The sequence below is a fragment of the Eptesicus fuscus genome, chromosome 3 (assembly GCF_027574615.1).
Source record: "Eptesicus fuscus isolate TK198812 chromosome 3, DD_ASM_mEF_20220401, whole genome shotgun sequence".
NCBI classification, from domain to species: Eukaryota; Metazoa; Chordata; class Mammalia; order Chiroptera; family Vespertilionidae; genus Eptesicus; species Eptesicus fuscus.
The window spans coordinates 38,267,506-38,291,895 of record NC_072475.1 but is presented as its reverse complement, the minus strand read 5'-3'; the positions used below and the strand labels follow the sequence as shown (position 1 = coordinate 38,291,895).

Sequence of the window (24,390 nt, the reverse complement as noted above, 5' to 3'; positions counted from 1 at the left end):
CTACATGGAAGAAACTCTAAGCTGGTGCCAGAAGGCCAGAATTCTGATTCTGGTTCCTGTCCAGGAAGTGGTGGTATGACATTAGTGAAGACACATAGACTCACTTTCCTTTTTAATTAACATTATATTTTATGTAACTTATATTTTTGTGGGAGGGAAAGAGCCAGAGAGGCCACTTGTTTCCCCCCTACTGATGTATTATTTATGTTTTTTAAAGGGGCCCTTGAAATAATAGGGCTCACTTTCCTTTTTCGCACAGTCAAGCATTGCGTTTAGATTTTTGTTGTTGTTGTTCTTTCTATCGGTAAGATGCAGTGATTTTTCTTGCTATTCACTTTGCTGAGCTTTATTTACTTTCTGTATTCCCTTCATTGGAAAACAATTCCTGAAGAGGTAGGGAAGTAAATACTATTGGAAGAGTTGTTGAAGAAATAAGGAAGGTTAAGTGGTTGCCCTTCTTCTTTTAGGTCCATCCATCTGCTTAAAGGTAGCAGACTAGTTTCAGACCTCTCTCTCGTCCTTTCACAATTAAAATAAAACAAAACTGGCTCTATGAAGTCTGAAATGTGTTTCCCAATATCCAGTATTGGGAAAGATGTAAGCTCACCACATGCAGTTTATCAGAAGGGAACCTAAAGCTCGGGTGAGATAAAATGAGGGGAAGGTACAGGCAAGTACTGGAGGCAAAGTTAAATATTCAAACCCCACAGGAGATGCGGGAGATCCCCACTTCTCACTGACGAGTTGCCAGCTGTCACCTCTACTTACATGACTTGTGGAAACTGAGCTCTTTTTATGAAGCAAATACTGATTTTCTAGTGTGATTTATGAAAATTGGCCTCACTGGCTCATAAATGGGAAATTAGACTTAGTGAACACATTCTCTGGGTAGTCTGAAAAACAGAAGACTTTCGCTGTTAAACGTGAGGCAATTTTACTTTATTTGGAGAAGCAGCAAGGGACCACTTAACCTTATAAGGAAAATAAAAAGAATTATGTGTCAGATTGGGAGCCTAGCCCTGTTAAGATGTTCCCCAGGAGCTGGTATTATGTGAAAGAAGATTCAAGCACATCATTCATTCTTTTCTATTTTCTTCTTTCTTTCCACTCTGATCTATCCTAAAACATTTATTTATTCCCTACCATTTCAAGGGCCCCTTTAAAAAACATAAACAATACATCAGTAGTGGGGAAACAAGTGTGGGAGGACAATAAACAAAATAGCATTTGAAATGGCTGGCCCTGCTTTGGTGGCCTCTCTGATTCCACCCCCCCTTCCTTCCCCCATCCCCCTCGCAGCCACAAAACCCCACTACAGAGAAAGAAAGCGATTCTCCAGGTCTGAAAGTCAGTAAGTTACATAAAATATCCACATTCCAAGATGATGCTGACTGATCCAGGTAACTTCCTAACTTGGAATTCTCACAACTAAAAAGGTTCAAGTGATTAAGCATGAAAGACTGTTACTTAACAGAAGCTTGTAAACTGGACGTGAAATCACATTTTCTAGTTTCCCTTTTAATACTGAAGTCCTTGAGGCAGAATAGTAAGCTGCTCAGGAAATTCCCTGACAAGTGCAATAAGGGAAATGGAGACAAAATAATTAGACAAGGCCAAACATTTTGTAATTTATGGGGAGAGAAGAAATTACATGTCACATGCAACAATCTGGTAAATATTTATGAATTTTCTGCTTCTTAATAGGAAGGTGTGAAAATAACTAAATTCCTGGTTGCATATTAGCAATTACTATCAGTCTGGAGAAGATAAGAAAAACACAGTCCTGAGTAGAGTCTCTGTGTCTGCACAGAAAACACACCAACACATAAAAAATATGTATGATGCCCATCTCATAGCAATTATGTTTTTGTATTTAGTGATTCGGAGATGATATAATACATAAAAAGCTGACATGAATTTAGACCACTCTTAATGGAATTTGATTAACTGTGCCTGGTAGTCCTATACATTTAAAATGCACTGCATATGTTATCTGGAGACCTTCTTCAAACTATAGATGTTAGGTGAGCAAAAGGATTGGATGATCTCTTGCATTAACCCCTGAGGGCCTAAGGGCCAAAGGAAGAAACCTGTCTACTTCTCTGGAACAATGAACTCAATCAGGTTGAGGAGCAAAGGCCCTGAGATACAAGTTGTTTGAGCTTTTCCTTCTGTAATGAGTGTCATGAAGACAAAGGGTATATAGAAAACATGTATGTTTTTCCTTCTCAAACATTCCCCTGCCTTGAGATTTGTGCATTGCCCTGCCACCTCCTTTACCATCTATAATAATAAAAGCATAATATGCTAATTAGACTGGACAGCCGAACAACCTTCCGGACATCATTCTGGACATCCTTCCTGATGAAGTCGTGGCAGTGGGGGCCGAGGCAGAAGCGAGTTTAGGGGGTGATCAGGCAGGCAGGTGAGCAGTTAGGGGTGATCAGGCAGGCAGGCAGAGTGGTTAGGGGCAATAAGGCAGGCAGGCGAGCAGTTAGGAGCCAGTGGTCCTGGATTGCGAGAGGGCACAGGATGGGCTGAGAAACCCCCTCCCCCATGCATGAATTTTATGCACTGGGCCTCTAGTCTCTCAATAATTCTCTAGAAACAGTGGTTCCTGCACTTGGTGGTTTCATGCATCAAGAACATTTAATAAGACAAAACTAAATAAAAACATGTAAATGCTAGGGTAAATGGGGACATTGTGCGATGAGAAACATTAAGAAACAATATCATTTTCATATTCTAAAAGAAGATGAACTGAGATTAAAAAGAATATAATCTCAACATAAAGAGTCAAATTTAAGGCAAATTAATTTAATGGAAAATTGATTGCATTGTCCTTATTTTTTTATTTACTAGAAGACTAATGAAAATATTCATATGAACTGGTCAATTTGAATCACTACTTAAGATAGCAGTATAATCTTTGTTTCAAATAACATAATTTGGTGGAACATTTTTATTTTTTCCTACCTAGAACTTATGTCCTATCAGGAAAGCCTCAGACAATTCTGTTTTTTCATGCTGAACACAGTTTCAAACTTAGGTCTAACATGCCATGTTTATTTATTTGCTTATATCCCCCTAGCTCCCTTGGATTATATTTCTTAATTTGGTCATAAAAAATACTTAGCTTCATTCCCAAAAAAACTATTTGAGGTGGTTCATAGCATATATTATAATAAAATTCAATAAACAGAAGGGGGGATTGAAATAAGATAAAAATTAAAATGAGGAAATAACATTAGAACACAAAAATACATGCTGAGAGTCTTGTATAAACTTTAGAGCTGAGTCTCATATTTGAATTTGAATCTAGGATTTCTAGCAGCCAAAAGAAAGAGGGAAGCAGCTTGATAAATTATCTAATATGGCATAACAATACACCAAAACATAGCTGCGTAAAATAACAGATGTTTATTATCTCTGAAGGTCAGGAATCCAGGCATGGTGTAGCTGGATGGTTTTGGCTCAGAGTCTTTCACAAGGCAGAAGTTAAGACGTTAGCTGGTGCTGCAGTCATCTGAGGGCTTGACTAGGGCTGCAGGATTCACTTCCAAGATAGTTCATCACGCCCTGGCCGGTTTGGCTCAGTGGATAGAGCGTCGGCCTGTGGACTGAAGGGTCCCAGGTTCGATTCTGGTCAAGGGCACGTACCTTGGTTGCGGGCACATCCCCAGTGGGGAATGTGCAGGAGGCAGCTGAATTGATGTCTCTCTCTCATCGATGTTTCTGGCTCTCTATCTCTCTCCTTTCCTTTCTGTAAAAAATCAATAAAATATATTTAAAAAAAAAAAAAAGATAGTTCATCACATGGCTGTTGGCTAGGGCTGATGGCCTTAGTTTCTCACTGGCTGTTGGCCGAAGGCATTAATTCTTCACCATGCCTCTCCACAGAGCTGCCTGAGTGTCTTTATAGCAGCTGGATTTCCCAGGCTGAGTGATTTAAGAAAGAAGGCAAGAGAGGAAGCCATATTGCCTTTTATGATGTAGTCTTGAAAATGACATATCATACTTCTATAGTATTCTGTTGGTCACAGAGACCAACCTTATTGCACTGTGGGATGCAACTACACAAGAATGTGAATATCAGGAGATGAGGAGTATTGGGGACCATCTTGTGGGGTGGATGGCTCTGGAATAATCAAACTAAAATATTCAATATTATTAACTTTAAAAACAAAGCTGTGTCCTGGGGGGAAAGAAAGGTTTATTTTCTGTAGGCTGAGATATGAGAGAAATTTATTTCATGGAACTACATAAAGGTGATCCTATCTAATAAAAGGGTAATGTGCAAATTAACTGTCACTCCGTCACAAAGATGGCAGCGCCCATAGCCACAAGATGGTGGCACCCAGTCCTCTCAGCCCCGCCGGAGTCCCCCAGTCCCAGGGGGGCGGCTGCTGAGAGCGGGCAGTGTGAGCGGCCTGGTGGAATGCTTGTTTTATCACCATGGCGATGAGGCAAGTGTTCCACCCTGGCCGCAGAGGGCCTCTGGGCAGTGGACATGGAGCGGCTGGGATGGGGGGGGGGCAGGAGACACTTGTGTCATCGCCCCAGCGATGAGGCAAGCATTCTGCGCCCAGCCGCGGATGGGCCTCTGGCCAGGCCGGGACGCGGATTGGCCTCTGGGCCGCAGAGAGCCTCTGGGCAGTAGGCACAGAGTGGCCAGGCCCTACAGAGAGCTACTGGCGCATGGATTTGTGTGCAGGGCTATTAGTATTATATAAAATTACAGAAAATGCTCTCAACAATGTGCTTGAAAGAGCTCTAGTATGAGTTATATATTAATGTTTTTTATGTTACCCTTCATTCTGAAGGTAATGGCTATGTTCTCCCAGAATTCATATGTTGAGGTCCTATGCCCCAATGTATTAATATTAGGAGGTGGGGCTTTTGGGAAGGAATTAGATGAGGTCATGAGGGTGAGGTCCTCATGATGTGAATTGTGCCCTTATAAGAAGAGACCTCTCTCTCTCTCTTTCTCTCTCTCTCTCTCACTCTCTCTCTCTCTCACTCTTTCTCTCTGTCTCTCCCATGTGAGGACATAGAAAGAAGATGACCAGGTGCCAACCAGGAAGAGAGCCCTCCCCAGCAGACACTGACTCTGCTGGCACCTTGATTTTGGATTTCCCAGCCTCCAGAACTGTGAGAAGTAAGTTTCTGTTGTTTATACTACCCCGCCTAAGGTATTCTGTTATAGCAACCCAAACTAAGATACCCCTTAATGTAAATTAATGGCATAAAAACAAAATATCACCAAGTGAAAGCACTGACATTGGAAATCTATACAATCAGTCAAAATGTACTAGCATAATACAGGGTAATCTCTAGGGAAAGTGGAGTGATGCTCCTCAAATTGGGGTAATTTTATTCCTGGGATATACATGCAGTGTGCTGGGTAAACTTAAAGCCAAAAGATTAACATGTATTTATACATATTTTCTGAAGCATTACATTTACATGAAGATTTGGAAGGAAAGCTGTATTTTTATTAAAACATTTTGTCACATAAACCAACAAGAAAAATCAGCAATTCATCTTGTTTTACTTTTTTAAAACCAATTTTATGTTTTACATTTCATTTCTGCGTGTTTTAATATTTTTTATGCCAGGAATTATGGGAAATTTGGACTTTTGTGTCATTGAGGAAACTTAGTTTATTTTCTCCTTTCCCCTCCCAACTGGGTGCATTATTGCTGTAAGCCCACTTCCTTCCTCCCTGTTATTCACCCCTTTTTTTGCCCCCAAAGTAATGCTTGGAGCTGGACCATGTGATTTCTCAGCCTGTGGATGCTCACACTATTTAGTATTTGGAAGACTGAGGTGGATTCTTGTCAAACCCCTGAATGTTTGTTTGTTTATTTACTTATTACTTTGATTATAATGAACTAGAGGCCCAATACACGAAATTCGTACAAGGGGCTCAGCCCTGACAACCCTGGCTTCATCCAGAAGGTCATCCGGTTGTTCTGCTGTTCAGTCTAATTAGCATATTAGCTCTTCATTATATAGGATAATTGTCTCACAAATCAGCTCAACTTCCTAACATAATTTCCCATAATCAAATATTTTTGTTTAAAAATATGAAATTTTGCTTAGTTTTATGTCCCATGGCAGTGAGTGCCCCTGCAATAGATATAAATATACCTGAAATCCTGCTTTTAAAATTACTGTAATGCCTCTCGTTATCTTCCTAAACAATGTAATATTATACATTTAGAATTGTATTTTTTTAATTTATTGATTTCAGAGAGGAAGAGAGAGATAGAAACATCAATGAGAGAGAATCATTGATCAGTTGCCTCCTGCACACCCACCACTGGGGATTGAGCCCACAACCTGGGCATGTGCCCTTGACTGGAATTGAACCTGGGACCCTTCAGTCTGCTGGCTAACGCTCAATCCACTGAATCGAACTGGCTACAGCTAGAATTGTATTTTTAATTAGGGTCACTCATTGGTGGTAGCAAATGAGAATTTTGATTGATAAGCTTAAAGCCTGTGAATATGTAAACTATTCATCCTTAAATAAAGAAAATAACTGAAATGGTAAAAGGTTATGAGCAAATGACATTGTCTCTGAAGACCCCCCTCTTTGGCAGAAAAAAAGAAAGAGTTAGCATTACTACAATCACAGTGTGAAAATCAGCAGTAAGAAGCAGCAATTGGTCAAAAAATATAAAATGTACTTTGATGCTAGATTATATGTGATAGCAAATTAACCTCAAAATACAGTATATGAGGGCTACTGTTAGTTAACAAAGTGTACAATGTGTAACAAACTGTACAATGGCAACTGTTAGTTAACAAAGAAACATGCAAACGGTACAACCAGTCTCATTTGACCAGTTGACTGTGGGTCCAGTAACTCTTCAGGGCAGCGCTGTTCCAAACAGGGACTCAGGGATCTAGTTTGCTTTCATATTGTGACTGTCATCTCAAAACATGGCTTCCAGATTGCAAGATCACCTACTGGCTCTTAAAAGCTTGGAGTTAGAAATAACATACATTATTTTCTTTCCCAGCCAAAGCTAGTCACGTGGGCAATTGCATAAGAAAATGTGGAGGAACATATGTGTATTTGGTGAGCAGTAAATGTCTCTGCCATGGATGCTTTTCTAAGCATGAGTCTTATTATTATGGCAGTGCGAAATAGCTTAAACTTTAGCATGGCTTAGGAGGGTGAACTCGGAGTAACTACATTAAAAAACACCCATCTTTCAGTGGCTTTAAAAAACCAACCACCAAATTATAAAGAAAAATCACTAAAAAATTTGCACAAAAATGAATAATTAAGGCTGCCTTTAAAATCAGTTTTAGAATTCTGTGGACAATGAAGCTACTAAATAGGAGAAAATTTGGTGAAGATTTGGTACTGTAAATTTGGCCAAAATATGTTTTGCTTCAAAAATTAGTATCTAAGATGAAACAATTGATCTTTTTTGAACTATATCATCAAAGGATACATTTTCATATGCTCAAAACATGTATCCAAACAAATACAACAAATATTGATCTAGCTTTTCACTTATTTTTGTTTACTATTATTATATGTTGAGAATATTTGTGAAGTCATATTTATTTGCAAAGTACAAACAAAAATATTTTCAACAAAGTGTGTGAATTTTACTGAAGGGAATAGCAACTGAAAAATATTAATGAATGGGGTGAAGTCTATCACATGTAGAGCAGGGTCGGGGGAGTGGAGTTTTTTTATGCTTATCTCCTGAGTTTGTAGCCAGTACTGCATTTTTTATTGAGAGCATTTCATCAGTTGGGAGCCAGCAGTCCTGGATTGTGAGAAGGATGTCCGACTGCCCGTTTAGGCCCGATCCTTTATTTTCACACACCTTGTTGAAAATACCCTAGGATCGGGCCTAAACGGGCAGTCGGATATCCCTTGAAGGGTCCCAGATTAGAGAGGGTGCAGGGTGGGCTGAGGGACGCCGCCCCCGCCCCTCCCCCTGCCCCCCGTGCATGAATTTTGTGCTCCGGGCCTCTAGTTGTTTCTATATTCAAGCAAACATAAAGTAGGATGAGAGAGTCCTAATAGGCAGTTTTTATTCTGGAGCTCTCCATTGGGTTGGCCAGATGATCAGAACTGCATTGTTGTTTGAAGGCTTCTTCTGCCCAATTTTGCTTCATTTACCATCAGTCAGTGTGGCTTTCCTGACTTTCATAGACATCACCCTCCAAAGAACTGCTTGCTCTCCTAATACCACCTTAGTGTCTGCTTACTCAAGGACCTGAAGTGGTGCAGTAAGGCACCAGCACTGAAGATTGGGGACTGGATCATTCACCATTTGTCTGGCAATGGCAGCCCTGCCCCAGGTGGTAAGTGAGGCAAAGGCAGTTTCTAACACAAGATAGCAGCCAAGTCACTAACACTGTCCCCAGTATTGTTGGCTGGTACAATAACTCAAGGCTTTTGAATGTTCCCAAGGTGGTGGTGGGCAGACAATGCATACAAGGACATGATATTGACTAGCTAGTATTAAGTTGCATTGATACTCTACAGAGGGATAATTAAATGTTGAGGGCATTTCACAAACACTTGAAAACCAAGTATGAAGGTCATAGAGCCTCTTTGGTAACTACAAAAGGTCTTTATTTCCTGCAATGAGAGAGCAGAAATTGCTGAAAACCATACTCGGGACTTAAGAATTTGAGTCATTGAGCTTCAAAGAAAATTGACTTCAGCTAAGGCAGGACTGCTATGCCAAGGTCAGGACTGTCTCTCACACATGGGATGAAGACATTTGTATGGATAACCCCAAAGTTTTTGAATCCCCAGACTCCTCTGAATCCTCAGCCTGCAGAGGTGGCCCTCCCTGTCACAGCTAGCACTCCCGGCTCCTATTCCCCTATTTCCCAGTGGGAGAACACTACAGAGGGCTCTCCCCTGCAAGACATCAGAGGCTCCCTCGGGATCTGCCCTTGCTTTTTCTCCTGGCTCCCGGGCCAGTAACTAAGAGAAAGTCATGGTATACCCCATCAAGGACATGCTGGACTTGTCATAAGAAGAAAGAGACCATACCCCAAAGGAGCTGCATGTACTAGCAGGAGACAGGGAAGGTTCTTTTTTTTTCTCTTTAAATTACCTTTATTATTGAAAGTATTACAGATGTCCCCTCGATCCCCCATTGACTCTCCCCCACTTCCCATTCGCCCTCTACTCCCCATCCCCAGGCCTTCACTGCACTATTGTCTGTGTTCATGGCAGGAAAGGATCTTGATCAAAGTGGCTAAAATTTAAGACTTGATAAGAAAGAAATGATTGACTTTGGGTTTTTCTCTTGGGAACTGAGATTTAACATTCTGACAAGGACCCAAACTCATTGTTAGTGTGACTTTTAGAAGCTTGAAGAAGGCAATGGCCCATGACCAATGAAGTTGAAATGCCTAAATTACCATGGCTAATGGTAGAGGAAGGGAGAGATTGAGCATGCCAGAATTTTTATATTTTATCCATGTCTTTATTAGACATTTATTATTATTCCTTTTTACTTAGCACATAAGCACCCAGAACTCAGAGATATAGTTTGTCTTTTCTCTACTGTATCCCCAACACTTTGACCAGTGTCTGAAACATACAGACTTCAGTTGATATTAGTCAAATGAATGAACCCATGAATGAGGCAATAGATTCTCCTAAAGTAACAGCAATCTCTTGGAAGCTAGTCAGCAGGACTTTTTCTATTTATACCTTGCCAACTGAAAACTGGCAACCAACATATATTTTTATTATGTGTGGTTGTTGTTTTCCCAGCCCGTGTTTTGTTAAACAGAGGGAGGGTCGAATTGTTTAAAAAGAAAAAAAATTGACAGTAAAGTCCAGGGAGAGATTATAACAAATCACAAATAGTTGCATCAACTTCAAGGGCACTCTCCTTTCAACTGGAAAGCCTCACTGACTGATGTTAAAGAACACTAATCCTGGAATGGTCCAATCTTCAATAGCTTGGAAAGTACTAATAGAAGATGATTCCAGTTGATAAATTAAAAAAAAAAATCTAACATTTAAACTTGAAGATATTCTACACTTTAATCATATATTTATAGGTTCATAATATTTTATATTTGGATATGATCTCAGGTATCACCTAATCTTATGTAAATAAAGGTGATGGCCAAAGCTATTGTTACATATCCACAGTCACTTAGGAAATGAGTGCCACAATCAGGACAGCTATCTAGGTTTCTTGACTCCTGGCCCAGTTCTTCCCTTTCATTGTAGTAGTCACCAATTGACCCACTGAAGTACCTAGTACTTCACAGCAATTCCCCCTTCTCTGAGTCCCTTCCTCTCTGACCAAAGGTAATAGATCCAGGGAGGACATCTGGCTGCTATTGTCCAAGTAAATTGTGTCTCAAGGGTTTTAAAAATTGGTACAGAAAGATAGAGCCCGAGATTCAGTCTTTTGTGATGGTGGAAATCTTAAGTTGCAAAGCTTGGAGACTATTGGCACCCAAGTGTCACTATTTGTGAGAAACAAGACCTCCGTGAAACAGAATGAAGTCCATTTGCCCTAGGAGAGAAAAAGGGAGAGGGGGGAGAGAGAGAGAGAGAGAGAGAGAGAGAGAGAGAGAGAGAGAGATTGATTGTGGGTAGCATCTAAGTTCTTGGTTCCAGGAGCCCAGCTGCCTTTCCCAAAGTTGGACTACTAGGCAATCACTAAGATGCATCCATGCCTTCTGTCCAAATCACTTTTAGTTGTCTTTCTGTTATTGCCACCAAAGAAATATGCATATTGAACGACTATAAGGTTTAGAGCAATATTCTAAGCTCCCAAGGAGAGGCCGATCAATACTGAGCCTCTAACATGTGTCAGGTACTGGACGTGTATTCTTTTTTATCCTAACAATTCTAATAAGCTGGTCTTATTTTCTCCATTTTTCAGACTACAGAACTCAGGTTCAGAAAGAATCCATGCTGGGTTAGAAAGCTAGTAAGTATCTGCATTCAAATTGGAGTTCAGATGAGCAAATTCCAAAGCCTATACTCCTTTTGACAAGTCATGTTGTCTTAGATATCCTGTGATCTGCTTTGTTACTTAAAGTGGCATAGAGACTAGCAGTTCTGGTGTCTTCTGGGGACTTGTTAGAAGTGCAGCATCTCAGCCCTGATTTCAGACAGTATCTGCATTTTAGTGAGATGCCCAGGTGATCTGTGCACACAGAGTCTGACCGAGTGGAAACCAAGGCCGTGGGGTCAGAGAGACCTAAACTGAATAACTTTAAACTATAATCTAACATTTCAGAATTATTTTCTTCATCTGTAAAATGGATAAATTAATATACCTCATTGGAGTTGCTGTGAGGATTATATAAGACTAGAGGCCCGGTGCATGAAATCATGCATGGGCAGGGTCATTAGGCCTAGCCTGGGATCAGGGCCATCTTCCACCCCCTCACCAGTCCCCAGTCCCGCTCCGCTGCCACCCAGGTTCCCCGTGGTTCCCCGTTCGCCATCCAGCAATCAGAGCCTGCGGGCTAAGGGAGAGGAGAGGGGGGAACCAAGAGGTCTGCCTTCCACCTGCTTGCCAGTCCCCAGTCCTGCCTTGCCGCTGCCACTGACCCCGGTTCACCATTTGCCATCTGGTGATCTATCGGAGCCTGTGGGCTGCGGGGAGGGATCGAGAGGTGGTCAATGCACCTCATAGCAACTGGTTGATTGGTTGTTCTGGTCATTATGGTCACTGGCCTTTTATTATATAGGATAGGGTATGAAAGCCACTGGTGCAATGTCTGACACAGTAGGCTCTTATTACAAGTGAGTGTACTTCCTTTCAACATTAAATAAATGCATAAGTCTTCCCATTATTGTATAACACTGATAAGCACATACTCAAAATGGTGCAGATAAGAATATATAGATACATAATGAACAGGTATTTCTCCCAAATAGAATAGTGACCGCAAGGGGGAAGGGTCAGGAAGAAGTACGGTTTGGCTTTCTTTGTGATAGTGGGTGTGAAAATGAAATTCATGTTAGTGATGCCAATGGCAAAGAAACAGTTGGAAGCTAACTGGTCTGCGTGAGGGAGACATATTATTAAAACAACAACAACAACAAACAGTGTTTTTTAGAATTGGGAGAAAAGTTGTGCAGGTTGTGAGAAGGAAAAGGATTTTAGGTAAGGAAAGGAATATGGAGTTTTCAGGAAAACAATTATTTCCATTGTTTGCAGATATTAAGAAGTAAATTGGATAATCTGACAATTGCAGGTTACAGAAAAGGAATATATGATTGCCATCATCTTAAACATATTCATTTCCCTCTTGTGTGTTGATAAATCAGCCCACAAGGAAGAGTATACCATTTTAGTAATAGTACAAGCAGATAGTAAAGTTATTTTAAATGCTTGAATATAACATAAGACTAGGACAATTTTTCTATATAGCAACAATAATTATTTAAAAGAAAATAGTTTTCATTCACTAAAGTATAATTTACCTATTTTAATAATATATCAAATATTGTACCTATGATGAATATAATCATGAAATCTCAGTGGAGAACATAAAAGTCTTGAATCATTGTAGAGTGGCTAGAAAGAGAACATTGTACAACTTTAACTTCTCTCTAAATTAGTTTATAGGTTTGATGCAATTCAGATTAAAATCCCAATGGGAGTTTTTCTTGGGGAATTTGACAGTGTGATTCTAAAGTTAATCAGGAAGTATAAACAGCAAAGAAGAGTCAAAAAAGAGTAAGGAGAGATATATTTGTATTTTTATCCAAGTAATCTATCTACCTATCATCTATCTATCTATCTATCTATCTAGTTTAAAGAATTTTTAAAAGGGGAGACTTATCTTTGCATAACAGATTACCCAAAATTTAGCAGCTTAAAACAGCATTCATTACTTCACATGGTGTGATTGTTCATTTTATGTATCAACTTGGCTGGATCACAAGATGCTCACATATCTGGTGAAACATTATTTCAGGTGTCTGTGAGGGTGCTTCTAGAAGAGAATTGCATTTGATTATTGGCAGAGTAAAGCAGATGCCTTCCCCAGTGTGGGTAAACCTCATCCAACCCATTGAGAACTGAAGAGAACAACATTGTGGAGAAAGGGAGGATTCCCTCTCTGTCTACCTGACTGGTTGAACTGGAGTATCCAGCCCTGGCTACTCCTGGTTCTACAGAGATTTCTTCTTCCTGGAAAGAAATGTCAATCTGCATATTAAAGACTTAAAAAAACTCCCCCTTCATCCCTGCCCACTTTTGCTGTGTAATTTAATTGTTGGAGAAATGAGGCCATTGGTCCTCTAGCCTGAATTTTGTTGAGTGCAAGTGTAGTTTAACATGTTTCTCTGCCTCCATATTTCTTTCAATCTATAGGTTTGATTAGAAGCTGGAGGATGGGTGGTTCAGGACACCTTTCAAACTTCAGACTCTAGAGTTCGCTCTTGTCTTGTTCCCAAGTAGTGCTCACTAGGTGCTGACTTCTTTCTGAGATTTCCTGGCTCCTTGCTCTCTTATATTCTCGATCTTCTCTTTCTTACTTCTCTAACTCATAGCATGTAGACTATTTTTGGGGATGGAATTAGGATTAGTTAGTTCTGAGAGTTTATGGGCCCTTAACTGTTCCAGTCCCTTCAGAACTCACCACATACCCATGCATGCATCTGTTCTTGGAATGTTCAAAGCTCCTCTCAGTTTCCGCTTCTGTTCTCAAATTGGTCCACTGAGCCTTCCAGTGAGGCCCTTTTGGCTATTTCTCAGTCTGTATGAAGCCTGTTGTGTTTTTCCTCTGCTTTTTCTTTTTTTTTTTTAAATTTAATAAATATTTATTGTTCAGATTATTACAATTGTTCCTCTTTTTTCCCCCCATAGCTCCCCTCCACCTGGTTCCTACCCCACCCTCTGCCCTTACCTCTTCTCCACTGTCCTCATCCATAGGTGTACAATTTTTGTCCAGTCTCTTCCCGCACCCCCCATATCCCTTACCCCCTAAGAATTGTCACTCCCTTTCTATGCCCCTGATTCTATTATATTCACCAGTTTATTCTATTCATCAGATTTTAATTCACTTGATTTTTAGATTCACTTGTTGATAGATACATATTTGTTGTTCATAATTTTTATCTTTACCTTTTTGTTCTTCTTCCTCTTCTTAAAGAATACCTTTCAGCATTTCATATAATTCTGGTTTGGTGGTGATGAACTCCTTTAGCTTTTCCTTATCTGTGAAGCTCTTTATCTGACCTTCAATTCTGAATGATAGCTTTGCTGGGTAGAGTAATCTTGGTTGTAGTTTCTTGCTATTTATCACTTTGAATATTTCTTGCCATTCTCGTCTGGCCTGCATAGTTTCTGTTGAGAAATCAGCTGACAATCGTATGGGTGCTCCCTTGTAGGTAATTAACTGTTTTTCTCTTGCTGCTTTTCATATTCTCTCTTTGTCTTTTGCTCTTGGCATTTTAATTATGATGTGTCTTGGTGTGGTCCTCTTTGGATTCCTTTTGTTTGGGATTCTGTGTGCTTCCTGGACTTGTAAGTCTATTTCTTTCACCAGGTGGGGGAAGTTTTAGGTCACTATTTCTTCAAATAAGTTTTCAGTATCTTGCTCTCTCTCTTCTTTTGGTACCCCCATAATTCTGATGTTGGTACGCTTGAAGTTGTCCCAGAGGCTCCTTACACTATCTTCATATTTTTGGATTATTTTTTTTTTCTTTTCCGGTTGGGTGTTTTTTGCTTCTTTGTATTCCAAATCTTTGACTTGATTTTTGTGATCCTCTAGTCTGCTTTTAGGTCTCTTTATAATATTTTTTATTTCAGTCAGTGTATGCTTAATTTCTAGTTGATCCTTTTTCATATCCTCTAGGGTCTCGTTAAATTTATTGGCCTTTTCTAGGAAATTCTTGAAAAACCTTATAACCGTGCTTTTGAACTCTATGTCCATTCGTTTTCTATCCTCCATTTCCTTCATTTGGGACCTGCCTCTTTGTCTCTACATTTAGCTGCTTCCCTGAGTTGATGGAGTGGCTTTGTGTGCTAGGTGTCCTAGCAGGGCCCAGTGGCTCAGCCTCCCCATTTACCTGAGATGGACACTCTTGGTGTGCCCCTTTGTGGGCTGTGTGTGCAGTCTTGTTGTAGTTAAGCCTAGATTGTTGTTAGTATCACTGGGTGGAGTTGACCTCCAGGCCAATTGGCTGTGAGGATCAGCTGTGTCTCCACTGGGAGAGCTTCTGTGCTCAGCTTGGATGGGGCGGAGTCTCAGTGTGGAAGTTAATGTTCATGTTTCCATTGTGTTTGGATCACTGATCTATGGACTCAGCTCTGTCCTTCCTTATTCTGATGTCTAGGCCCTTCAACCCTCTACAGTCCTCTCTCAGCCCCTTTGAATGGTCTTTAATGCCATAAATATTAAATCTTGGATGGGTTTTGGCATATTCCTCTGGCTCTTCATGCCCAAATACTTTATGTAAACATTTTACTCTCTGTTAGCTTATTAGAGAGAAACCTTAGGACCTTGGTTGTTTTTCTGATTCCCTAGTCACCCTAGGGATAGAGCTTAGATCTCTATCTCTGTCTTCAGATCTTTTATTTTTATTGATTTGTAGAGAGGAAGGGAGAGGGAGAGAGAGATAGAAACATTGATGAGAGAGAAATATCTATCAGTTGCCTCCTGCACATCCCCTACTGGGGATGGAGCCTGAAACCCGGGCATGTGACTTGACCTCTTGGTGCATGGGTCAATGCTCAACCACTGAGTCTCATTAGCTGGACTCTGTCTTCAGACCTTATAACACATCTGGGGTTCTAAAATTTCTATCTCCATAGCTTCTTTCAAAAGAAGGTAATCCCAGGGACTGGAGGTGGGGGGAGGTACAGGCTCTTCTTGGGGATACACGCCAATACCTCTAGAGTGAGAAAATTGGTTCCCCTGTGTTTGTGGCAGACTACATTATTGTTTTACAATTAACCCCACCACCGCCATCAGCACCCTGAAAAACATTATAATCCATGCTCACTGCCATGTGGTTTGACGACAGAGGCAGTAGAGTTCTCCATTGACTTGGGGTTTGACCATGTGAAAGGCTTTGGTGAATGGGATTTGAGTGGGCATGCCATGACCCATTGGAGAAGCAGCTTGGAGTGCTCACATTTCCCACAGTTCTCTGGCTCTTCCCATCTGCCAGGAGAATTGTCAAGTCACATATTGTGTCTGCTTCTTCAGTCTTGGACCTGGAATAAGAAGACCCATGAGCTGCCCCATAGCATGGAATCCAAGCAAGAAATAAACTTTCATGGCCATAAGATTTCAGAGTTGTTTACTTTTACAGCAAAATGGACTAATACATTTCTTTTTTCTTTCAGCTCTTTAGGAGCTAAACTCATGAAGTCAGCTATTCCAAACCAAAATGTCTGACTTATGAGACCGCTGTCACTGCCATGAGCTCCATATGTCTACTAAACAAACCTCTGAGAACTGCATTCTTCTTTTTCCCTGAGGCAGGGAAGGCCATGCCCTAGCTCTCTGGGAGGAGGAACGACTAGGGGTAGAGGACATGGAAATGTGTATGTGCGTGTGCAGAGCTATCGGGTGGGGTGCCTCAGTGAATATTTCAGATCTTTATACTAACATACAAAATGGCACGAAACAATGAAACATAAAATTTGAAAACTCCAAGACATGTATCCTTCCTACAGTCCAGGAGTTTATAGGGCAGATGAGTCATCATCTAGGAGGATAGGTTGGATTTGGAAATGCAGGGATGGGGGCAAAGCCTTTTGCTGCTGATGGATCTAACTCACAGAGGCAGGTGAGTGACTGGCATGGATGGAGCCCGTAAGTAAATGTGACTGTTTTGTTCAATGTCAAGAGACTGGTGGGAGGTCAGGTTGGAAAGGCAAGCCCATTTGTGGTCGTGGTTAAAGGGTGTGGACTGTGAAGTGGCTAAAGACCATGCAGAAAAAGGGTGGGAGAGTAGATTTCAACAGCATTTATTTTTTAAAAAATGTTTTTATTGATTTTAGAGAGGAACAGAGAGAGATAGAAACATCAACGATGAGAGCAAATCATTGATCGTTTGCCTCCAACACGCCCCTCTGGGGACTGAGCCAGCAACCAGGCATATCCCCACTGGAAATCACACCGTGACCTCCTGGTTCATAGGTCGGCGCTCAACCACTGAGTCATGCCAGATGGGCAGCATTTATTTTTTAAAGAAACAATGTGGCCATTTTTAATTTTGATACTAAAGTCTGTGTATATATAAACAGTTGGAGAATCAATTGAGAAAAATTTTGTTTTTTACTTAGGCATGATGGGTTACTCTCCCCAAATGGCCTGTGGACACTAGCTGGGTGTATATGGTTGCTAAACAATCACTGTGTTTATGAAGTCATTTCTGGAAAAGTCAATCTGGTTTGTGGGAAGTCGTACAAAGAAACAGCCTTCATTTCCTGCAGTAGTTTGCCTATTACTAGGGTCTATCTTGCTATACTTAGATCTCCTTGACATTTTTACTAGTGATTAAAAAAAGAAGCACACAACGAAGTAAACATACTGACACTGAACTATACACGTAAAATGATAATGATGAATTACATTTTACCACAATAACCCCCCTCCCCCCAGCAAATCTTCCTAATGGGAGCATTTACAAATTATTAGAATTTTAGAGCTAGAATTTCCTCAGCTTCTATCTCAGTATCAATCCTGAAGGCGTCAAAGTTGACTATGAGAACGTGTGACATGCTAGCGTTAGCCAGTCTCTTACTGATTTTTCCTGTCTTGCAGACCAGGCTCCAGGGCTCAGGAGAAAGTCTTCCTATTTCTTGCCCATGCTAGTGTAAGGGGATCGGGCAAGTGCATGTGTGTGTGTGTGTGTATGTGTGTGTGTGTGTGTGCGCGCGCGCGCTCTTGTGTGACTGAGACCCCTGAGTCCGCAGCCACGCTCTTCTTCCTCCATCCTGGGGAGGGGTGCAGTTTGAAGGTTCTGTTGTTGTAGTTTAAAGGGTCCTGGACCCTTAACAGCTCCACTCAGCCTCCCTAGCCCGCAGCCCACAGACTGAGGGCGCAGCTGGAATGAAAGCGCTTAGCGTCTCAATGACAGCAGCTGAATGGTGCAAAAGCTGTGCCCGGGCTTCTGATCGGAATCAACTTTCCAGGGTCTGTGATGAACATCTCTCAGGACCTGTTCGCTGAGGCCGACGGTGGGGCCTGCTCCCCCTGACTCCCGCCTTTGTTCCCCACTCCCGCCCAGTGCTCCTGGGTGCACCGGTCCACCTCTCACCCCGCGCACCTCGGTGTCTGGAGCCGCGGCCGCCGCGGCCGCCGCCGTGCTCCGCCGGGCACATGCGCAGTGGCGACGCCGGGCCGGCGCCTTCAGTCTCCTCCTCCGCCGCCTCCCGGTTCCGCAGTCACTTCCTGCAGCTGTTTCCCTGTGGGTCCGGTTGGACTGACTTTTGAGTCAGCCCTCAGCTGCGGAGAGGGCTCGGCGGGGCCAGCTGAGAAAGTTGTGCGGCGGGAGGCGGGGTTGAGCCTGGCCGGCCGGGCGCGCAGCGGGGGTCGGCGGCGGGCGACCCGGGCGGACGCGGCGCCCAGACTCTCGGCGCGTCCCGGAGGTTCCGGTGAGTGCGGGCAATCCGGGCGACCCCAGGAGCCGGGGGACTCGGGGGTCCTGGGGGCTGCGGGCTTTCCACCTGCCCTCCACGTGAGGGGCGTGCGCTGCTTTTATTTATTTGGGTTGTTTTTGAGCCTCTCACGTGCTCTGTTTGGATGAGCGGGGCGTGCAGCCGCCTGGCTCTCGCGCCGGCCCCCGCCTCGTGGGAGCCCGGGATTCCATCTTTCGTGATGGCATCCTTTAAGGGATTGAGGTGCGTGTGTGCGCGCTCGGGTGCCTGCATGCACGGCAGGGATGGAAGGTATATGTGGGCGATGCTGAAGCATATGTAGCTTTGACTCAAATGTGCAAATGGGGCCCTAGGATTAGGCACCGTCACTGCTGAGACTGGCGGAGGCTCGCCCGTTCACCAAGGCCTCTTCTCCCCCAGATTCTTGCGTTCCTTTGAGTCTTCCTAAGAGGATGTACCTTGCCTCCGCTGGTTATTTTTCTGTTTTTCTCCCAGCCCCGGCTGCGTTCTGCTGACCTCCAAATAATGCTCACCGCCTTTCCCTCAGGTCCAGGATTCCCAATTAGAGACTTTCCTAGTTTGCTGAGGTTTCAGGAACCTGTTCCTTTACACGGTGGTCTTTCCTCCGTAGCTTTCTCGAAACAAGAAAGTGATTAGCTTTGAAACAGTCCGTGGAGAGTAGGCCCCAGTCCAATCATGAAAACTGTTATGTGATCATTCATTCCCTTTCTTTAAACTGGGTCCACCCGGAAGCTTTGATTTTTCTTTATTGTCTCCATACCCCCTTCCAAACCGGGACATTAACTGCCATAAACCCTTCATTTATGCCACCTTAAGCATCACATTGAGTGGCTTTTATGATCTGAGGAATATTTTATTTACATCAGCCACCAAGTTGGTTTCTTTTAATCGAATGCAGTAGCTTTGGTCTCTCTATAATCCACCATTCATGCTTTCACCGAAGGCATGCTTTTATTTCTTTTAGATTTATACTTTATGCTAATTTCCGTTTGCCAATGTAGTAACACTTGATGTAACTGTCATGCATTCTGTTTGGAAGTTGACATTATCATTTTGATTGTTGACTATTACAAAAAATAATTTTGGTCAAATAATAGCTATTCTTTGAACATTATAGAGATAAAATGTGATAACGGGGTAAGTCTATATTTGGTGAGCATTTAACTCGGGAGATTTTTATCAGCGCTGGAAACGGGTCTCTTGTACCTCTGTGCTTTGAGAAGGGCCTTTGATGGAAATCTGTTAGGCAACACTAGGAGACATGTGCCCAAATTTCCTCAAGTGGGAGTGAGTGTCCATAAAACAAGTCCAGACATGTCTAAACAATTTATAGCATTTGCTTTTCTGTTTATATTGCTGATTTCCTTTATCCAGATGTTTTGACACCCTCCTTCACCATTTCTCTTCTGAACTGGCAACTTGTTTATGGCAATTTGGTATTACTGTGTCTCTGTACTGGTAATCCTTACCTGAGGATATTTTTCTATTGATTATTTTTAGAGAGAATGGAAGGGAGGGGGAGAGACTGAGAGAAACACCGATGTGAGAAAAACATTGATTGGTTGCCTCCTGTAGGCACCCAGGTGGGGGCTGGGGATTGAGCTTGCAACCGAGTTACATGCCGTTGACCAGAATCCAACCCGGGACCCTTCAGTCTGTGGGCTGACACTCTATTCACTGAGCCAAACCAGCCAGGGCTGTATTGCTTTTCTTTATGTTTCTAGAGATATGGACAGCATATTTCTGCTTAAGAATAAAATAACATCATTGTTTTTCTAAATGTTATGATTAATGAGAAATATTGTTAAATACTTTCCTATCTAATAAAAGAGTAATATGCAAATTAACCATCACTCTGCTACATCCATAAGCCATGCCCACCAGCCAATCATGAGCGAGTATGCAAATTAACCCAACGAAGATGGCTGCGGCCACAGAGCGAGCAGGAGGCTTGGGTTTCCCTGGCAATGGAAGAAGCCAAACTTTCCACACACCCTGGCAAGCCCAGGCCTCCACTCAAGGCTACAAAGTTTCAATTATAGAAGATAAATAAATCCCAACAAAAATGGCGACAGCCACGGAGCTGGAGAGAGCAGGAGGCTTGAGTTGCCCCTGGCGATGGAGGAAGTCAAGCTTTCTGCACACCCTGGCCGGCCTAGGCCTCCACTCAAGGTTACAAAGTTTCAATTATAGAAGATAAATAAATCCCAGATACCAGGGCCTCCGCTTGGGTCACTGGGGGGCATGGCCGGCCTGCAAACTCCCACAGGCCCCTCTCCCAGGCCACCCCATGTCCCAAGGGAACCCCCACCCTGATCCAGGACACCCCTCAGGGCAAACCAGCTAGCCCCCTACCTGTGCACCAGGCCTCTATCCTATCTAATAATCCTATCTAATAAAAGAGTAATATGCAAATTGACCATCACTCCAACACACAAGATGGCTGCCCCCATGTGAACACAAGATGGCTGCCACAAGGTGGCCAGCAGGGGAGGGTAGTTGGGAGGGACCAGGCCTGCAAGGGAGGGCAGTTGTGGGTGATCAGGCCAGCAGGGGAGGGCAATTGGGAGGGACCAGGCCTGCAAGGGAGGGCAGTTGGGGGTGATCAAGCCTGCAGGGGAGGGCAGTTAGGGGTGACCAGGTTGGCAGAGGAGGGAAGTTGGGGGCAACCGGGCCTGCAGGGAAGGGCAGTTGGGGGGGACCCAGGCCTGTAGGGGAGAGCAGTTGCGGGGGACCAGGCCTGCAGGGGAGGGCAGTTAGAGGTGACCAGGCCTGCAGGGGAAGGCAGTTAGGGGCAATCGGGCTGGTAGGGGAGCAGTTAGGCATCAATCAGGCTGGCAGGGGAGTGGTTCGAGGGTGATCAGGCTGGCAGGCAGAAGCAGTTGGGGCAATCAGGAAGGCAGGCAGGCAAGCATTTGGGAGCCAGCAATCCTGGATTGTGAGGGATCAGGCCTAAACGGGCAAGCGGACATCCCTCAATGGCTCCCAAATTGGAAAGGGTGCAGGCTGGGCTGAGGGACACCCCACCCTCCGGTGCATGGATTTCGTGCACTAGGCCTCTAGTGACTAATAATTTATGTACTTTGCTCTTAAGTACATTCTTTCCCCATTGCATTGATATTCTTTGCTGCCTCAAGACCCTGACTTTAGTAAAAGGTTTTTACTTGATTGCAGTTTCCACCTGTGTATACTTATTAAATATGCTAATAGAAACTTTTAACTTTTCAAAACTTAGTTAATTTTCATAGATCTGTCATTGTCATAAAATGTACACACTTCTATAGTAGCTGGCAAATTTCAGCAGTTTAAAATAGCCATATTCTATTGACCAAGAAAAGAGATTTTTAATAATAGAGAGTGGAAGGAATAGTGAATTTTGAAATAAAGATTTTTAATTTGGATTAGAATCATGGAAACTCAAAGTGTGTACTGTAGGTTATTTTGAGATACTCAGGATTAGAAGATGCCATCTGGGTAGGAGGCAAGAGAAATCATGGATAAATTTGAAGAGGGATTGGAACATATTGAGCCTTTGCTGAGGGAAACAGAGTAGAGACTATCAGTTATTTAATAAGAAGGGGAAAAGCAATAACTGAAAGACTGGGGAACCGGAATTATATTGGGGCTGTGGTAGTGTGTTCCACTACTTTATTGCACCTTTACTTGATACATTATTTTATGCAGGCAATTTACCGATAGGGAGAGAGAAAACATTCTCAGAGGGGACTCATGAATGTAGGGTAAGGCTATATGAAGTGAGGTCCTAAATTCAAGGGCCTCCAGGGGCAGGCAAGTAACATGAGTACAGGCAGCAGGCTGAGTGGGGGCTGAGGTGGCCTGGAGAAGGCAGGCGTGGCTGCCAGGGACACTGTACTTTCAGCACTAGTAGCTGTTGTTGCCCAGGTAGGACCATGTGCCAAGTGTTGCCAAATTGTCCTTTTTTCAAGAGAAGCCACTGCCCTAGCCAGTGTGGCTCACAGTTGGTTGGAGCGTCGTCTTGTGCACCGAAGGGTGGCGGGTTGGATTCCCAGTCAGGGCACACAGGCAGGTTGTGGGTTTAATCTTTGTTGGGGTGCACTGGGAGGCAACCCATCGATGTTCCTCTCTCACATCAATGTTTCTCTCTCCCTCTCCCTCTCAAAAAAAAAAAAAAAAAAAAAAGAAAAGAGAGAAAGAAAAAAAAGAGAGAGAAGCCATGAGTGTCTTGATTTTTTTTTAAAAATGTTGATGACTAATTCAATTTAAAAAATGAAAGCAAAACGAAACAGTGTATATTCCAAGCAGAGCACATCTGTGGCTGCATGCCCTACAGGCTGTCTGCAGCCTCTGCTGCGAGGAGTCATTGGCTCAACCCTTTAAGTATTAATAGTTGATCAGAAGGTACACTTTTTCCCCCAGAAGGTACACTTCTATTTATTTTTGTCACATGGTAACTCCGAGTTATTCCTAGAGTTCCTTGATATTTTAGCTAGTTCTAGAGGTGCTTTAAGGACTCTTTATTTCATTATTATTATTTTTTTTATATATCTAATTTGGATGAAAGACCAGTTCGGATGGAAAGTAGACATTTGCTCAGGTTCTTAGCTGGTGGAATTTTGTCTGTGCGTGATTATCAAGAGTGTTTAAGGGTAAGTGTGCCTGAGGGAAGGGGTCTGGACTAGGTGACCTTTGATGTCCATATCAGCCATGTGATGTTTAGATTTAATTAGTCATGGATGCAGTGCTATTAATAATGTTCAAGGGCCAGAGGGACCGCAGTTGGAGCTGTGCCAAGCAAAACAAAGCCAAATCTATAAACCTGTGTTCCGTGGAGGAGCGTCGTGTCAATGGGGATTAACAGAAGGGAGGTCTGCTGGATGAGGCGGTTAGGGGTAACGCCGAGAAGGGTTAGAGAAGTAGAGGAAGGGGTCAGGTGGTGTGGTCCTTTACATGTCGTAGTGCTGAGGTCACATTTTTAAGTGAGTATGCTTTTGCTTTTGATTCAGATGTGAAGACGTAACTTCTCCGCGCACATTGGATTATGCCCAAGGCTTTTCTACCCAATGATCCTCTTGCAACACGCCGGGCTCCCTCTGCCTAAACGGCCCTCATCCTCTCCTCCTATGTCAGTGGCCGCCAGGTCTCCAGGAACCTTGCAGCACCCACCGCAGAGGCCTTTTGTGCAGGAGGCTTCCTTACCTCTGGCCGGGGAAGAAGAGTTACCTAAGGCAGGGGAGCAAGACTCTACCCTGGAGGATCTGTGTAAGCCCCTTTACTGCAAACTCTGCAATGTCACCTTGAACTCAGCGCAGCAAGCCCAGGCTCATTATCAGGTAAGGGAAGAAAAGAAAATCGGGCGTTTAGTGGGCGAGCATCTTAGGGCTGTGCCCATTTCAGAGTTGATCAAGATGGCTTAGTGAACAACTAAGTTTGACTAAAAGTATAACGTTCCTACTTTGAAAGAAAGCATTGTTTTTTCATAAAATGGGATCTTAAGCCTCCTATACGTAGCTGTGTGGTGTTTGATAGCTTACCTGTCGTAAGCAAATGTGCACCATGCCGTCTATGTTGGTAAACAAACCTGTGATCCCAGGGAGAACAGATATTTGTTACATGATGTACCAAACTCAGTTTGGTGTCAAAATTGCTTGGAAGAATTCGTCTTATAAATATCCTCTCCCAGCTAGTACAATTTGCATTGGTTCAAGCTTATCTCTGTGAATCCGCTTTTCCTTTTTAACCTCTGACTCTTCTTATAAATCCTGTCACTGCTGAGGACAACACAGGT

At 42.9% G+C, this 24,390-nt stretch overlaps 1 protein-coding gene and 1 long non-coding RNA gene across 7 annotated transcripts in view; both read left to right on the top strand.

The window, feature by feature from the left end:
* LOC114231776 (uncharacterized) lies at positions 1–13,220 on the top strand. 4 transcript variants are annotated; one of them, XR_003617765.2, is made up of 5 exons: positions 4,724–4,823; positions 5,055–5,158; positions 8,189–8,340; positions 10,908–10,955; positions 12,961–13,220. It is a non-coding gene; the product is annotated as an uncharacterized LOC114231776 (long non-coding RNA). The 4 variants fall into 4 exon arrangements; XR_008555023.1 differs by lacking the exons at positions 4,724–4,823; positions 8,189–8,340 and adding an exon at positions 1–73; XR_008555024.1 differs by lacking the exons at positions 4,724–4,823; positions 8,189–8,340 and adding an exon at positions 10–73 and having other exon boundaries at positions 5,048–5,158.
* Positions 13,221–18,407: 5,187 nt separating this feature from the next.
* The window catches only part of ZMAT3 (zinc finger matrin-type 3), a 34,174-nt gene continuing 28,191 nt past the window's right edge, over positions 18,408–24,390 (top strand). For all 3 annotated transcript variants that reach the window (XM_028146639.2, XM_028146638.2, XM_008142317.3), the window contains exons 1-2: positions 18,408–18,599; positions 23,609–23,935. In XM_028146639.2, coding sequence (XP_028002440.1) covers positions 23,666–23,935 — 270 coding nt within the window. In that variant the 5' untranslated portion in view covers positions 18,408–18,599; positions 23,609–23,665. The remainder of the gene's footprint in view (positions 18,600–23,608; positions 23,936–24,390) is intronic.